The sequence below is a fragment of the Pyxicephalus adspersus genome, chromosome 9 (genome assembly GCF_032062135.1).
Source record: "Pyxicephalus adspersus chromosome 9, UCB_Pads_2.0, whole genome shotgun sequence".
Classification (NCBI taxonomy): domain Eukaryota; kingdom Metazoa; phylum Chordata; class Amphibia; order Anura; family Pyxicephalidae; genus Pyxicephalus; species Pyxicephalus adspersus.
Genome location: NC_092866.1, coordinates 4,509,886 through 4,527,962, shown reverse-complemented (window position 1 = coordinate 4,527,962; position 18,077 = coordinate 4,509,886). Strand labels below are relative to the sequence as shown.

The 18,077-nt window shown below is 42.5% G+C and overlaps 1 protein-coding gene across 1 annotated transcript in view; it reads right to left on the bottom strand.

The window, feature by feature from the left end:
• Window positions 1-1,520: 1,520 nt before the first annotated feature.
• The window catches only part of VPS35 (VPS35 retromer complex component), a 62,082-nt gene continuing 45,525 nt past the window's right edge, over window positions 1,521-18,077 (bottom strand). The window contains exons 13-17 of the mRNA XM_072422283.1: window positions 17,730-17,852; window positions 13,958-14,137; window positions 10,847-11,086; window positions 6,682-6,825; window positions 1,521-4,305 (exon numbers count right to left, since the gene is read on the bottom strand). Of these exons, the coding sequence (XP_072278384.1) occupies window positions 4,126-4,305; window positions 6,682-6,825; window positions 10,847-11,086; window positions 13,958-14,137; window positions 17,730-17,852 (867 nt within the window). The 3' untranslated portion in view covers window positions 1,521-4,125. The remainder of the gene's footprint in view (window positions 4,306-6,681; window positions 6,826-10,846; window positions 11,087-13,957; window positions 14,138-17,729; window positions 17,853-18,077) is intronic.

The window sequence follows — 18,077 nt, the reverse complement described above, 5'->3', positions numbered from 1 at the left end:
CCACCAAACAAGTGAGAATTACTTCCAGTATATTATTCGAAAAGTCTGGAAATCCTTAAAGGAGACCTTCAACTAAAATAGGAGGTCTGACCCTCCCTCTTCCCAAATCCTATAAATGGGAGCCAAGCTTACCCTACCCTGGTCTTCCACCCACCATCAGTCTTCCACATGGATTGTAAGCTCTTGGGGGCAGGGTCCTCTCCTCCTTCTGTGTCACTGTCTGTCATTTGCAACCCCTATTTATTGTACAGCGCAGCATATTATGTTGGCGCTATTTAAATAGAGTTCAGCAAATAATATCAGTGGCCGCTCTGTGCTCCACAGAGATCTCCCCAGCAGTATGGTGACTTCAAGTCAGGTGATACAAGGTGAGGTTAACATCATTTTTGTTTTTAGGTACATTTTACATTTGAGAAGGGGGGGGTCATAAAAAAAATTGTTAGTAGAAGGTTGGCTTTAAAATCCCTGTAGGCGGGAATAGTAGGCAAGGAGGTAAAAGTCATAAAGAGCTGAGCACCAGGGATAATACTGTCCCCAATAGTTGTAACTGGTAATACCTCTTTATCACCACTGGGTGTCAGTAATTTTCCTGGTTCGATGACTGCCATGGTCATTCTGGGAACCTTCCTTAGGTCCAGGCTGTCATGCACATGGCCCATGGGACTTTGTCATCACATAACTATTGTTTATAGTAACCCTGGACTGAGGGATATTCAGAAGGATAAAAACTGCCCCCAGCCGCTACAAGCCATGATGTCATCAGTCTGGCCTGAATGTCATTCTCTCATCCTGTCCTTATTTTGAAACATCCCTGAAGATGGAGAGGAAGGTGTTCTGTAGTCCAGCAAGAGAACTCCAGAAAGGGCTGACAACGCAGCTTGAAATTTTAGTACAGCAGAAGCAGTGTTGACAACTCAATACAGGAAGGTATAAACTCCCTGGGATGAAAGTATTTTCTATAATTACAGAGACAAAAATAAGGAAAAATGTGCTGGTATTGAACAAATGTGCAACAATCTGTACCTAAACTTTTCTTTGAAAAGTACCATAAATACGCGTTGATCCTGCTAGTAAAGTCCACTTAATGCAGCTTTCTATGAGGAGGTGGCAACAATACTGCCCTCCTACTGAACTGAGAGAGATGTTGCCACTCTAATGTAGGTTGTCTGCTTGCACTTGTGTGATAGGCGGATGTTGCAGGGGGTGTGGCCATCAACACTGCAGCAAGTCTGTCAATCAGCATCTGTCAGCCCCGCCCACTGCAGAACTAGCAATGTTGGTAAAACCCTCCCATTGTGATCTGCAATATCTGGAAGGGGGAGCAGGTGAGACATATTTTTCTCAAACAATAAAGGCAAAGAAAGGTTTTTGTTTACCTTACCAGGCTTGTGCATTACATAGTAGCTAGATTTGGAACTCCTTTAGACTGCCTTTACGTTAACTATATAACTGCCACCTATGGAGCTGAAAAAAACAAAAGCATAATTAAAAAATAAAAGTAAAACAAGTAATACCACAAGTCTGTTAATAATCATTTTATTATACCACGGGTGCAAATCATCATATGAATAGATGTGCAGAATGCATTTAAACCTAAATTTACAATGATGGTTATACATACACTATAGAGATCACAGACTTCTTCTTTTACACTATCTGGGACAGATAAATGAGCTCTGTGCACTATACTGGCCCTCACTGAACACCATACAACTTAAACTAAAATTAAAACAAAAAAAAAAAAAAGAAAATGTAAAATGTGAAGTTTTAAAAGTCTCTCTGCATGCTCCGGAACAAACTGGAAATGACGAAAGGCCTTACACAAAAGAATAAAAAAAAAAGGAGGGAAACCATTGAAGCCCACAAGCAGCAACCTACAAACGTTCAACTATTTGTTTGGGGATGGAAAAAGAAAATCTTGCTAACCCACAACAGCCAATCAGATTCTTCATTTCATTTTCTAACCAGCATTGGGAACATTTTCAGCCAGACTCGGATTTATTGGCGATGGTGAATTTTTGGAAAATCTGCAGATACTGCTTAGGTGAAATAACCTTTGTTCCATGCAAGCTTTGGATAGAACCCTTACCCAGCATGCACCTGGCCATGTTTGATTTAGCAATAAGAATGACTGGCAATGGTATATGATACCTCAACCTATAGTTAGGCCAAGTCTTCATAGGCTTCAGGTAGCAACACACTGAAAATGCTGCATGAGTTGGAAAGCGTTAATAGTGATAAATGCCAACACTCTCAATGTATTTTTTATGGATGCGTCAGAGTGCTTTACCTTCATTCCAACGGCATCCTTGGAGACGGCCCAATCTCTTATCAATGAAAAGCTTTACAATGCATGACAGAAGCAGCAGAGACTCAGCCTAAACGGGCTTTTATTTTAAAATTTAATAACAGCAGATGCAATAGTGTAAGTATGTTGAAATATGTATCCCGCCTGCTGTATCACATGGTAAAATCTGCATCCTTCTGGAGACTGGTCATGTGACCAATGCCAACGCACTGTCCATATCGTCTCTGCTGTAGAGATCTTGGAGAACCAATTTTGGAAGACAGATCATGTGATGAGGCTAAGTGCCTGATAAACATTTCTGGTCTATTATAGTTTATCGAAGGGCAGAGGATATTTTTACAAAAATGTTTTTCTCCTTGAAAATGCCTCTTTACAGCAGCAACATACAGTCCCTCCTGGCAATATTGCGCCCCTGAATCAAGACATCAGGGCAATTCAGCCATAATTTTTTTTTATTATGACTAATCTATGCCATATTGCCACACACGCCTTGGGTCCCCCCCCCCCCAATATGATATTTTCATTTTGGTCTAAATATCCTATTGTATCACATTATTCTATTTGCATATATGTATGGCATTTGATTCGGCCTTTGATCAAAGATGTGGCCACATTTTGCAATAACTATACATGGGATTTTAAAAATTTGTTACAAGGAATTGTATGGGATATGGGGAATCATGGGATTCCAATACCTGCCCAGGCACAGATATTTACCTATTCACGCGCAATGAGGCTCTATGAGAGCCATGATGTCTGAATGCTCAGATTTTATTCAACACAAGAAATGCAAACAACTAGAGAAGGATTTACTATCCTGAAAGTAGGGACCATTGTCATGTTACCACAAGAGGGGTCCTAAACAGAATTCCAGTAGAATATGGGTAATTCAGAAGTGCAGGAGGCTGGAATTTTCTGTGCTGCAGTTAAGCATTGAGTACAGGTCTTGTCCCTTCCTAATCTGTAACCAAATGGTGAATGAAAAAGCATCAGGCGTAAATACGGTAAATTAATTATCACCTAATTCTGATTATCCTTCTACTTGTCTGAGGTCTGCTGTACAAGATTGGGGGTAGCTATAACCAGGTCAGTCAGGTTCCGCTGCTTGTATTTAAATAATGCATTCTGTGTCACATTTTGCCTAGTGTTGACTCCTAAAAAAAAGCCAAGCTACCTAAATGGTCACCATGGTTTGAGAACAGACACGTCAGTGACGTCCCTGGGCTTAATAAATCAATGATCCACGAAGTCTTTAAAAAAAACAGGTGCAAAATTTCTAAACACATGCTATACTTTAATAATTCATTTCGACCATTTTGCATTTTTGCCTTATGTCTAATAGTCAGCTAGCAAAGTCTGAATCTCCATTTTCATACAGCTGTGGGCAATAGCATTCAATGCTGGCAGTGCTTGACATAGCATAACAATCATTTTAGCTAAGTGGTCCTTTGAACATGATAGCTTTTTGGACACTGCGGGCTAAGGTACAATGCTGCTCCCTGCTAGTGCTAGTCAGAGGTGCGGAAAGGGTTAATAGCTTGGCTCTACAGCATCAAACAGATAGATCTACAGAATCAAAATAATGAAGGTTGTCCTAGGCATGTCTGTTTTGACACTCAAGTAACATTTTGAAGTGCTCAGAACTATTTGAGAAACGATGGCTCACATACTTGGCATTTCTGAAGGCACAATCTAAGAAAATTAAAGGAAGGAAAAAGAAAAACAAAGGAGACGGTTTAAAATAAAAAAATAATCGATGAAGTCAATGAACAGAGCAGATGAACTGGAGAGAGTGGCGGAGGAGGACACCGTGTTCTTTAAAGGACGAGACCCTCATAAACAGGCCCTTCGGATTCCGGGGAATCTTTCCGTAGACGTAAGTGCTCCAGGGTGTTGTGAAAGTGTTTGTTGATCTGTTCTGTCTCTTCGCAGGCCTCAAGGTTCGGGAGGTCTTCTCGAATCTTCTGGATGAGTTGATTCAGGACTTGGATGGTAACCTGCGAAGGAGATGTAATAGGTCAGCACGTAGGATCAGAAAACAGTCAAACTTTGCCTATTCTTTGCACAATTATTTGTGGGAGGAAATTGTTTCAGGGCAGCCGCTATAGCTGGGTGTACGATTCACCAGTCCATCCTTGATCAGCTACTGGAACCCTGCTGCAAGGCACCAGTTTAGCTCCCCCAAGCCAAGAACCATTATGGTTTCCATATTCTAAGATGGGCTTAGAAAGCAGCTTGGACGACATAAATTAGAAGATATTTCCACTGCATCAATGCCCGTTGCCCTGGTTGGCACTTCTTACCCAAGACGCTGCTTAGGTAAAATTAGCTTTGGTCCATGCAAGGCATGGATGGAGCCCTTACCCAGCTTGCACCTGATTATATCAAACATATGGAGTCATGTGTGGCTTCTACCCTACACTTGACCATTCTGATGAATGAATGGGACTACCAATAATAGGCACAGGTTTGGTTTAGCAACAAGAATGACTGGCAATGGTATATGATACCTCAACCTATAGTTAGGCCAAGCCTTCATAGGCTTCAGGCAGCAACACACTAAAAATACCTCATGAGAAGCGTTAAGAATGAATTATGACAACTCTCAATGTATTCTTTAAGGATTCGACAGGGTGCTTTACCTTCATTCCAACGGCAACCTTGGAGGCTGCCCAATCTCCATCAATGAAAAGCTTTAAAGATGCATTTAATGCATGCCAGGAGCAGCAGGGACTCAGCCTAAGAGTGATTTTTATTTTAAAATTTAAAAACAGCAGATACAATAGTGTAAGTACATTGATATATGTATTCTGCACGCTGTATCACCTGGAATGCTGTAGGGGATTCTTGGGGAAGCAATTTTGGGAGACAGATCATGTGACTTAATAATGGTTATAATAATGGTTTCCATATTCTAAATTAGGCTTAGAAAGCAGCTTGCTCAACACAAATTAAGAGATATTTCCACTGCATCAAAGTCTGTTGCCCTGGTTGGCACGTTTTACCCAGAACATTATTACTGCAGCTGTTCCACATGTGCTCCGGCATGACATGGGAAGCCAAGAAACAATAATGTAATTAAATGGTGGCCGTTTTTCTTCAATAATTGCGCCGGGTTTAGGTTATGTGGCAAGGAGAGAGGCAATATAAGTGAACGGATTACCAGATGAAATTTGTGAAAGCAGCACATGGGTTAGTGGAGTGGCGGTCTGAGAAATGTCAAAGCAATTAGACTACAATCAGGACATAATTAAGGCCACAGTTGGTAGGTGGCAAGAAAGCACTCAATCAACAGCTGGTAAGAACCTCTGAAGTGGGAAATTTACAGACTCTTTAACAAGGTAATTTCACGTCTCTTTAAACAAACGCACTGGGTAAAGCCTCTGAAGTCACCTGTAGCTATATTAGATTCTATGTCGGCCATCACTCAATAAAAGGAGAATGGTCAATGACAGAGAGGAGAGAGGGAGAGAGAGATAGAGATAAAGAGGAGAGAGAAATAAAGAGGAGAGAGAGAGAGATAAAGAGGGGAGAGAGGGAGACGAGAGAGATAAAGGGGAGAGAGAGATAACGAGGAGAGAGGAGAGAGAGAGAGATAACGAGGAGAGAGGAGAGAGAGAGAGAGATAAAGAGGAGAGAGGAGAGAGAGAGAGAGAGAGAGAGAAGAGGAGAGAGGAGAGAGAGAGATAAAGAGGAGAGAGAGAGATAAAGAGGAGAGAGGAGAGAGAGAGAGAGATAAAGGGGGAGAGAGGGGGAGAGAACAGAGCGAATGAACTGGAGAGAGTGGGGGAGCGCAAGAGAAGGGAGAAAAAAAGAGAAAGAAAGGGAAAGAGAAAGAAAAAGAGGGGGATAGGGAGAAGAAAGAAAGAGTGCATGGGGAGGGGGGAGAGAGGGGGGAGGAAAGAGGGCAAGAGAGGGGAGAAAAAGAGAGAAAAGAGAGCGCAAGAAAGGGAAAGGCTCAAGAGAGGGGAGAGAGAAAAAGGAGAGTGCAAGAGAAGGGAGACAGGGAGAGGAGAAAGCAAAACAGGAGAGACAGAGACCAAGAGACAGCGAGGGAGGTAAAGACAGAGAGAGAGTTAGACAAGAGAATCAGAGGGGAATCGTAAAGACAGAATGAGACTTGTATTACTTTTTTTCTGTGAATTTTGCTTCAAATTACCCCAGTCAGGTCAAGAACACTTACACACATTACAATAGAGTATATAGAACAAAAGATATAGATATAGATAGATATATATAGCTCCTGTGCAGTGCTAAAAGCTGACCTATAACATCCATTATCCCCCACCCTGTAGCTCGCGTTTTCAACTTCTTTGTTCCCTCCTGAAAGATAACATGAGCGCGAAAGGAAAGTGATGAGAACATGGACATACCACGTCGTTTTCCTTCTCATAGAAGTAGATGTATTTGTTGAGAATTTCTATGAAGAGCTGTACTTGAAGGGCAGGGTCCATGCACTGATTAGCAATCTTCAGAGCCTTCTTCAGACACTCCATAACGCGTTTGCCACTGTGAATCTACAATAGAACAAATCAGACAGGCGGTGATTGGAAGGGAACACTGGGGAAAGTTCGAGGTTTTCTAACAATTCTAAAACTTTCATCATATAAGATTGAATGAATCTGTATAAAAGAGAAGGGTACAATGTGTTGCCTGACCTGCAAACCTCCATATAAATATATATGTACTGATCTGGAACACTTCGTGACCTGCCTTTACTACCCTGGTGGATGTAAACAAGTAGCTGCCACTTCTTTACAATCCATTACCACACAAATAGCAATCCACTTCTCGGTAGGTCGATAAAAATACAACAAATCCATAACCTTAGTGTCCTCTTGGCTTTTCAGTGAAGTGGCATGCAATGTGAACAACAAACCATTATACCAGACCAAATATTATGTTCTGCTCCTTTTGTGAAGCCGTTCTCGCCTCCCCCTGACCAAAAAGAAAAGCCAAGAGAACAACATCACTAGAAATGAATAATCACATGGGGAGACTGTCTTCCCTAATCTAAGTCAATGAAAGGCTTCCTTCTCCAGCCCCTGAAATATTTCAGTATGATGGAACAATGCAATACACTAAGTATATGAGAATTTATTAAAGCCTGGAGCATCAACTAATACCATGTTTTGTTTGTTTTTTAAATATTGCTTTTCTCTTTTTATCCTTAAACGCATCACATAGCATTTTCTCAGAACAACCACAACATGCCTATAAAAAAAAAAAAAAAAAAGAATCGGCATTGCCTGTGCTTTGGGATAGCAAGATAGGATGACGCAGGAAAGCAAATTGGCAACAGGGAGAGAGATTTTCACTCCTCATCATCAAGTGCCTAAACCAGGAAATGCATGGAAGCATTACGAGATATGGGCCCCGATTTATGAAAGCTCTCCAAGGCTGGAGAGAATAAATTTTCAAAAGTGAAGCTGGGTGATCCAGAAAACATGGAATTAATTTTTAAAAACCATTTGCTAGCAAATGTTTTGAATTCTGGACCAGATCCATTCCAGGTTTGCTGGATCACCCAGCTTCACTGATAAAAGTGTATTCTCTCCAGCCTTGGAAAGTTTTCATAAAATCAGGGTCAATATCCCATTAATATAGAAAGCAAAATCTGCCACTACCTGTCCCCAAAGATCACCAAATTCCTTGTACAAGGTCTTATCTCTCGTCTGGACTACTGTAACCTCCTCCTCTCTGGTATTCCACTAACCCGACTCTCTTCTCTACAATCTATTATGAATGCTGCAGCCAAACTCATCCATCCTTCCCACCTACCCCATACACAGCCTTCCCACCTACCTACCCCATACACAGCTTTCCCCATCTCTCCTGCTGCCTCTCCTTATACTTCTCTTCATTGTCTGCCATTTCACCTGAGAATCATAATAATCTCCTGTGCTTTGCCTTCAAATCCCTCCACAGTTCTTGTCCCACTCATCATTCTCACCTGATAAGTACACCCCCTAGCCACTTTCTTCGCTCCAATGACCTACTAATGAATTCCTTACTCATAACGGCTTCAGGACTTTTCTAGAGTTGCCCCAACTCTCTGGAAAGGTCTTCCTCGCCCTATTCGGCTTGCTCCTACTTTCTGCTCATTTCAAAAAGCCCTCAAAACCCAACGCTTCCCCCTCACCTACCCGTCTTCTTCGGTCTCCTAAACCCCTCACCACTCACCCACCATTCCATATCCCCCCCTCCTATTGTGTGATACTTCCCCCACCTCCTAGATTGTAAGCTCTTCGGGGCAGGGTCCTCCTCCTGTGTCATTGTCTGTATACATCTGTCATTTGCAACCTCTATTTAATGTACAGTGCTAATATGTTGGAACTATATAAATGCTGTTTGTTATTATTAATAATAATAATAATAATATTAGCAACAACAATGTACACAACTGGAACATATGAAGAGGGTGACAATACTTGTGTAATTTTGCTGATTTTATCCCACTGGACTGCGGCCTTGTCAGCTCCTTGGAATAGGTTGAACATTTCTGGAATGGTCAAACACATCCGCAATGATCTGCTTTCTGTAAGGTAAAGAAAGGCCTGCACACAGTGCATCACCCTAAAGGCTGAACAAGAGACGCTCGCACTGGCTGAATGCAGAACATGACTTTCTCTACGTGACTTTACAGAGCGTAAGGCCTCATGTCCTTCAGAAACTCATCGCTGTGACCCCCTGACCACAATCATGATTCACAGAACGTGATGTACAAAAACACATAATTCAGTGTCCAATGTCCAAGAATAAACAATATTGTGCTTGAAACTTATGGCCAAACAATGCAAAGGCTTTCTTATGTCAAGAAAAACTTGGTAAAAGATAGCTAAGTATTAATGTTGGGCATGACAGAAATACCTGCCTTGTATATCGATTTCTGAATTGGCCAGACAGTCAAATACACAACATAATATTGAAGGAAGAACGTCAGAATATTAAAAGGTTGCCTGGTAAGATTCCAGTCTTGGCGAGCTTTAATAAATCAGGCCCAATGACTCTTTAGGCCAGGTTTTAGAGAAGAGCAGCTTGTGGTTTGCTGGTTGCTGGATTGCTATTTGAACTTTTCTAACTAGAAAAAGGATCTCCAAGACATCAGAAAAGCAGGATAGTACTGAAAATGAAAAAACATACAGTAGTACTGCGAAAATCCCCGCGCTAACCCTATACCCTGCAACTGCCCCGGTATCTTTTGGAGTGAAATTTGCATTCAGTATTAAAACCTAAAAATCAATTCACATCTTTTCAGAGTGTAACTTTAAGTGCTGAAACGTTATTGTACAACGCACTTTGCAGCGAGCAGGGAGAAAGGTCAGACAATAATAGGGTGTAAGAAGCAGCTAAATGGGCAGACCATACTCTACAACGTTTGGTTGGCGACAAAGTGCAAGGAGAGAAAAGCACTGAAGTGTTCAGCATGATATCCTGACTGGCCACCTCTAATGCATTTGCCATTAATGCTGCTGAAGCAATGGCTTTGGATATGTGACTGGATTATCCAAACGGAAAATGAGGGTTTTTGTGAGATGCTGAAAAACGTACTGGATAAATCTATTTCTATAAATCCTTTTGAATTCACAGCAATTATTGAATTAACAAGCGGTCTGGTAATGTGCTTTAAATTCAGCTTTGGGCAGGTAGGATAAAAACATCAATTAATTAAGTAGGACATTTGAAGTAAAATGAATAAATGCTATTTAAATGCAGCTACCTTAGTACATTAATGATGTTTTTATATCAGCAGTGCACTGCTAGGCTCAGATTTGTAGAGAAACAGGAGGGAGCAGGAGCCAATCAGGATCGTCTGCAGCGCACTGTGCGGCCAGTCTAAGGAATACACACAATTAGGCTGCATACACATGGTCAATAATTGTCGTTGGAAAGGATCTTTCATGATCCTTTCCAATGGCAAAAAACTGGACGATGCATGAATGAGCGCTGTACATACAGCACCGTTCTGCTCTATCGAGAGGGGTGGGGGGAGAACGACGGAGTGACACCCTGCTGCGATCTCTCCCCTTCACTTCTATTACGATCGTTCGTCGTTTGTAGAACTGCCAGGACGGATCCATGAACGACTAGCGCTGTACACAAGCCAGATTCTCGCTCGATAACAGCCCTAAGCAATTATCGACGTGTGTATGTAGCCAAAGTGTTGCTGCTCATTCACTGCCCAATCAGCAGGCTGTGGTGTGTTCTGGAACAAACTGTGCTGTCAGTCTAACAATGGAGAAAAGCTGACAGAAAGAAAACAACTCAACTGTCTCTGCACTGTTCTCAAGAGGCTAATGGGTGTGCTAATACAAAATATATGGCTGGCAGGTTGTGTGGAAAGTCTTTACCCCTTTTTAGGGGATCACTGTCTAAGTTGACCTCTTTCAAGAAGATATGCTCAGTGAGGGACATGTGTGACTTTAAATGGTTGGAATATGTTATCATTGGAGCAAAGGAAACAACTTGGCTGAGTGGTACAATGGCAATGTATACAAGCTGGATAAACGGATACAAAATCAGGATAGGTCTTCTCACCTCTTCCCCGTTCTTGTCCGTGTTACGGCCGGACCAAAAGAGGTGAGCCGACGTGCTTACGGCTCTGCACTGATCCGGCTTCTTCAAAAGTTTGGAGGCAGCGAGAGCACATTGCGTCCTCAGTGGCTCATGGTTCTCCTCGCTGAAACATTTCATCTTCTCAAAGGTTCCGATGATGAGAATAATGGCCGCCAGCTGAGCCTTGGAGTCACTGATTTCATCCTCATACAGTGAAAAGGCCTGCCCAAAACAAAGCCATCCCATTAGTAAGCGTAGCAGCATCCTAGTTTAATATAAAAATATACAACTTTAATGAATAAAGAGACAAACATTGAGCACAGATTCACTTCCATTGCACGGACAGGCTTTTTTTTTTTTTTTAAAGCTCATTTCCAAAATATTTTTTGGTTTAGGACCGAAGGGAAGAGGGTTAAAAGCCCTGTTGGATTTTTTCTGCTATGTGTCTTTCAATAGGAGATGCTATCAATCGCCTCCTTGGGTAATGGCACCTGGGGATCCTCTGGGTTCAGGCACCTGGGGATCCTCTGGGTTCAGGCACCTGGGGACCCCCTGGGTTCAGGCACCTGGGGACCCCCTGGGTTCAGGCACCTGGGGACCCCCTGGGTTCAGGCACCTGGGGACCCCCTGGGTTCAGGCACCTGGCACCTCATGGAGCTCTGCACAATAGCTTCTGTCAGCTTGCAATGACAAGGCCGAGCATGTATGGTCCTTTTTGGAAAGTCTGGTTTATGGCAAACAGAAAGTCATAACCAAATACAAGAAGACCTGACACTTCAACCGGTCTGTGAGTGTGGAGTTAGGAGGATCTAGCACAAAAAGTCTATAGATAGGTAAATTGTTAGTGAAAGTGACATATGCAGCCAACATTTCAGGTGAAAGGCCTTCCCTTCTGCAGGGAATACACAAGATATGCCAATATAAGGCTACGTACACGTCAGATGATTCTCATCCGATAAATCACCTCAGAACTAGTATCGGACGAGAATCTGGTGTGTGTACAATGCTCGTCTGATGTCATTCATTGATCCGTCCTGGCGGATCCACGAACGATCGCAATACAAGTGGAGGGGCGAGCGCAGTGGCGTGCCTCTCCGTTGTCCCCTGTCCCCTCTGCATAGAGCAGAAAGGTTTTGTATGAACAGCGCTCGTCAGTCTTTTGTTGTTGAAAAGGATCATGAAAGATCCTTTCAAACAACAATTATTAAATGCGTATACGTAGCCTGATAACAATAGGCCTTAGTCCGAAAATGAGGGGGAGTGTGTCCAACAAAATGATTTGGCTGCATATTTATACGACAAGTTCTCAAATAATTTTTAAAAATTACTAAGCTATATTATCTTTTTGCTAGGTGTTCCTAACTCCATGTTCTCCCCAGCCCCCTTTTAGGTGGGTGCACCACCCGGCATTTTTCAGCGATCACCCCGCTGTTTTTGGGTGGTTACTGAAAAAGTTGGGTCACTCTACAGAGGCTGCCACCTGTCTACAGCTTCCTTCTACCCTATTCTGGGGAATATATTGCTAACTTCACATCAAAGAAAAGACCATACAGCCAGTAGTAGTAGTAATAGAAGTATTATTAGTTCCAAAACTTATACTGGCAGAGTTGGGGTTTTGGGGTCCTGAGTGGGCTCGTCTCAGGATCAAGAAGTATCTGCACTGATGAAGTCAACAATCTCAGATTGCCTTGTGCAAGCACATCTGCAGCAATGTATTATAAGTCCCCGCTCCTCAAAACCTAGGTGCATTGCTCTCCCCAGCCCCTTTTAGATGGGTGCACCACCTGGCACATTTTAGTAACATCCCAGTTGTCTGAAAAGTTGGGTGACAATTCAGGGGTATGGTGTGTTTTTTGATGTAGCTCTTCAGGGCATTGTCCTCTCATCCTGTGTCACTGTCTATATTTGTCTGTCATTTGCAACCCCCTATTTAAAGTACAGAGCTGCATATTATGTTTGCCCTATATAAAAGCTAATTTCCAAAATATTTTTTGGTTTAAGACCAAAGGGGAGAGGGTTAAAAGCCCTGTTGGATTTTTTCTGCTATGTGTCTTTCAATAGGAGACGCTACCATTCGCCTCCTTGTGTAATGGCACCTGGGGATCGTCTGGGTTCTGGCACCTGGAGACCCCCTGGCTTCTGGCACCTGGGGACCCCCTGGCTTCTGGCACCTGGGGACCCCCTGGCTTCTGGCACCTGGGGACCCCCTGGCTTCTGGCACCTCTTCATAATATGTTTGCGCTATATAAATCCGGTTTATTAATAATATTAAAATGTAGAGGTAGCAGTATTTTCCCCAGAATAGGGTTGAAGGAAGCTGTAGATGGGTGGCAGTATGGTGATCCAACTATTTCAGTAACCACCCAAAAACAGTCGGGTGATGCACCCACCTACAGCTTCTTCCCACCCAGCTTAAAGCGGAACTAAACTCAAAATAAAAAAAATACAACACTTACCTTTAATCCGGCAGATCCATCGGGGGTTTCTCCATTTGGATCCCGCGTCATCCCAGTAACCTTCTTCAGCCCGCCGCTGACATCTTGTTTTCTCTTCTTCCACGTCACCCGATCTTGCACATTTTTACTTTAAATAAAACATGGACTACCCTTTTATGTAAAGTAAAAATTTTGAACTTAGGTCCGTTTTAAAAAAAATTTCTGGGAAGAATACTGAGGTTCAAATATCTTTCTTTGCAAGGCAAGAAAAAAAAAAACATGCAGTATGGGTTACAAGTGTTAAGGATGATATTATCTGCCTGGCAAGAATCTCTAAAACACATTTTTATTAAATTTAAAAACATATCTCATATCAGCTAAATGTACATTTAATCTTTCAAACTTAATTAAAAAGTCCTGGAAAAATCAGAAGGTGGAGTCCACAGGCAGACCGAGCTGCAAGATAATTAGAAGGCTACTTGGCTCCCCACCTAACGAATCTCATGGGGGTTTGTCATGAACCGTTAAAAAAAAAAATTACAAATTTTCAGAGAACAGCAATTTTCATTGACACAAATCTATAACTGAAAAGCCAGACACAACGAGGTCACCAGCCAAATGACAGCGAGAAAAATTGACAGGCACAGAAGGTCATTACCTGAGACATGAATTCATAGGCGACCGTCTCGTGGTTCTCGAATCCAATTTCCCCGGCTGCCAGAGCCCCTTGGAGGAAAAGTCGGAGGGGCTGCTCGGCCAATTCGGCTTTAATTAAGGCGCTGATGGTCTGATGCGCAAACGAGAAGATTTTCTGACACTTTTTATCCCACTTGTCATCCTGTTCGGGGACACAATGAAAAGAGAAGGAATAATGAGCCAAAGCGTTACAGCAAAACTATTCCCTTGTTTAAGTAAAGAATTGGAACGTCAGTCACAGAAAGGAGATGTTAAAGGTGTAAACTGAAATCAGTAACGATAAAAAGATAAAAATAATAACGTCATTAAAAAAAAAAAAAAAACAAAGTCTGTTTTTAAAAACTATCGGGTTTGAAAAAATGATTTGTCCATTTGGGTCTTTGTCCAAGCACTTTCTGTTATGTGGTGACTATGGGCTCTCAATGGTGCATTTTAGGCTTGTCATGTGCAGTCCTAGAGGTGACAACAAGAAACCGTGCAGGCCCAGTATACTGTTGTCACCATTACAAGAATGGTGCAGAGCGGTGATGTTCCAATGTGACAACACGTGCCCCGCTCTCCTAGTGTTGTCACGTTCACCCTTGATTGAACCTAAACTCAAAATTTTTACATTACATAAAATGGTAGACAACCCTTTTATGTAAAGTAAAAATAGTTTTTTTCAAAGAAACGGTGCAGCACTCTTTGTTGGCAATCAAGACAAAATGGGAGCCCAAAGCCTCCCAGGAACCTACATCATGAATCCCGGGAGGCTCTTAGCTGCTCTTTCTGCGCATGCCCTAATCTCGGGTATGCGCAGAAGGAGTCCTTTCATTAATGTAAGAAACAAATTGCCATCTCATGCATGCGCATTGAGATTGGCAACCTTTTTCCCTATCTACGTCACCCGATCTCGAGATGGGGTGACGTATGAAGAACCCGGAAGAAGAGAGAAGATGATGGCGGGACAACTGGGGACCCAAACAAAGAAACCTCCCGACAGATCTGCAGGATTAAAGGTAAGCGGGTTTTTTTTTGTTTTTTTTTTAGTTTAGTTCCGCTTTAAGACTGAGTACACACACTCAATTTTTGCACCGTACTATTCTATGGGGAGGAGATGGGGGCGAGCAAGCGGCACCCGGCTGTGCTCTTCTACCTTCACATTTATTGCCGTAATTTATGGATCAATCAGGACAGATCCATGAACGACATCTGGGGATCTCTGTACACATCAGATTCTCGTCCGACACAAGGCCAACCACTGGTATCAGGCAAGAATCAACGGACTTGTGCATATAGCCTTTGACTATAAGTGTGGGTGCTGGCACGCATTGCTCAGGGACGGTCTTCTGTTGGACCAGGGCAATCGTGCTGATGCAAGTGCATGTAGATAGGATGGCTGAAAGGAGGGAGAGGGAAAAATTGGAATGAAAATAAACCCTGGATTTCTTCATTTGCAATAGTGTTTTATTGATGACCAGTTGACCAGTTGGCTAGTAACTCACACCAAATCAAATCTTTATAATTGGAGAGAAAATTGAGGGGAAAAGAAGTTTCCCAAGTGATCTTGCCATTTGGTATTACATTTTAACACAGCCATGGCTGGAAAGAAAAAAAGAAAACACCCCTTTTCCCACAATATCAAATTCAGATTTGATGATCTCCCTGGACCCCCCATTGTTCCTCCTGCTGATATCCACTTATTACAAGATGCAAGGGGATGCACTGCAGGGGACAAATACACCTACAAATCCCAGTTTTACGTTTAGTTAAGGGTATCTTGCAAATGAAGTGTTGACCTGACAGTGCAGGAAGCAGAAGTATTCCCCGAACAGTTTACTTTACTGTGTGTTTCTTCTTTCACAAATATGAATCAACTTTACATTATTTTTTTTTTTGTACTGCACTTTCGGATCACAACTTGCGGAAAAATTTAGCAGTGGACAAGTACAAAGTGCAGAAAATCAAAAAGGAAATTACTAGACAATATGTGTAAGCAAGTCCTAAAAGGTTTATTACATGAGCAGTGCTTTGCATCCTGCAGGCTTTCGGTTATCTTTTTGGAACAAAAGTTGAAAGTGCCGATCTCGAGTTGCCATGGTAACTGCAGACCAACGACTCTAAAATCAGGAGCACCACTCAGCAAGTTTTTGGCATGACGCTCATCGATAAGCAATCATTGAAAAGCACTGCATGGAAGACAAAGTCCTTTCCCGCAGCTAGCAGCTATTATATAGCATATAGTTAAAAGCTATTGTATTTCACGCGTCTGTTCCTGTTTTCCTGCACCGAACAGAAATGCTCCAAAATGTGGTGGAATACTGAAAATAGCACAGGTTCAATCTTTGGACTACCACAAGTGCAACACAAGTACATGTCCAAGCTTTGGAACACCACAGGCCCAACACGGGCCCACGTCCGATCTTTGGGTTGCCACGAGTGCAACACAAGCCCATGTACAGTCTTTGGATCGCCACGAGCACACGTACAATCTTTGGATCGCCATGTGTGCAACACGAGAACACGTACAATCTTTGGACCACCATGTGTGCAACACGAGCACACGTACACTCTTTTGAGCTCCATGTGTGCAACACAAGCACATATCCAAGCTTTGGACCTACATGTGTGCTACATGAGCCCACGTCCAAGCTTTGGACCTACATGTGTGCAACATGAGCCCACGTCCAAGCTTTGGACCGCCATGTGTCCAACACAAGCACACGTGCCAGCTTTGGACCACCATGTGTGCAACACGAGCACACGTACAATCTTTTGAGCTCCATGTGTGCAACACAAGCACATATCCAAGCTTTGGACCTACATGTGTGCAACATGAGCCCACGTTCAAGCTTTGGACCGCCATGATTGCAACACAAGCACACGTGCCAGCTTTGGGTCGCCATGAGTGCAACACGAGCACACGTACGTTCTTTGGAGCACCATCTGTGCAACACAAGCACATATCCAAGCTTTGGACCACCATGTGTGCAACACGAGCCCATGTCCGAGCATTGGACCGCCATGTGTGCAACACAAACGCACGTCCCAGCTTTGGACAGCCATGTGTGCAACACAGGCCCACGTCCAAGCTTTGGACCGCCATGTGTATATCACAAGCACAGGTCCCAGCTTTGGAACACCATGTCTGTGTAACATGAGCACACGTCTATGTGCTGCACAATATGTGTGAAAGGGCCCTAAATAGCTTTTAAGTCTAAGTAACATTAAATCAAATGTTTATGTGACTTTGCTAACTTTCAATTTCAATGCAGACAGATTGGAACTAGAGGTGACCTCCAAAAACTGCAGACTCACAGCAACCAATCCTATTTAATCCAAAAAAACAAAAAAGTGAGCTCCTTCAGCCTGACTTTTTCATAATCCTATCCTGCTTTGTACCTTGTATCCCCAGCAGCAGAACAAATAGAAACATTAAAGTTACAATATCTTTGAACTTCTAAAATCCCAACCAATTTCATGCATGACAAAGCTGAGGAATTTTTCCCTAAAACTTACTTTAAAAACAACATGAATGCACTTGAAGACTGCCAGGAAAATTTACAATGAATCTGAGCACAGCACAGGGGCAGCTTCTGGTATTCTGTCTGTACATAATACATCCTGCTCTGAAGATCCTTTGTTATGTGTCACTTTTTTCAAAGATTATAGAGTAAAAACATAGAAAATATTGGTTTACAAAAAATAAAATAAAATCTGATACCTGAAATAGAGATCCACAACTTTTTACTCACCGCTTTAGAATTTTCTTTGTATCGGAAGGCGAGCTGATAGGCTGCAAACACTAAAGGAGGTAACGTGTAGCGAATCCGCTGGTTCCCGCCAGCACCAAAGTGCTTCCGAGCTGTATTGAGGATCTTAAAAGGAATGAAGAAAAGACAGAGGTATTAAAAAAATGTTCAACATGTAACTATAAAGTGACAGCAAGCCGTTATCACTATTCAGTAATTTGTTGTACCAAGCTGGACTCAGAATTTTTAAAGCGGACCTATCCACTCGATCTGTGAAAGTTCGGGTGACATGAAAAGAACCCAGAGGAAAGGTCACATACAGTGCAGGGTAACATATATATTGGAGGTATC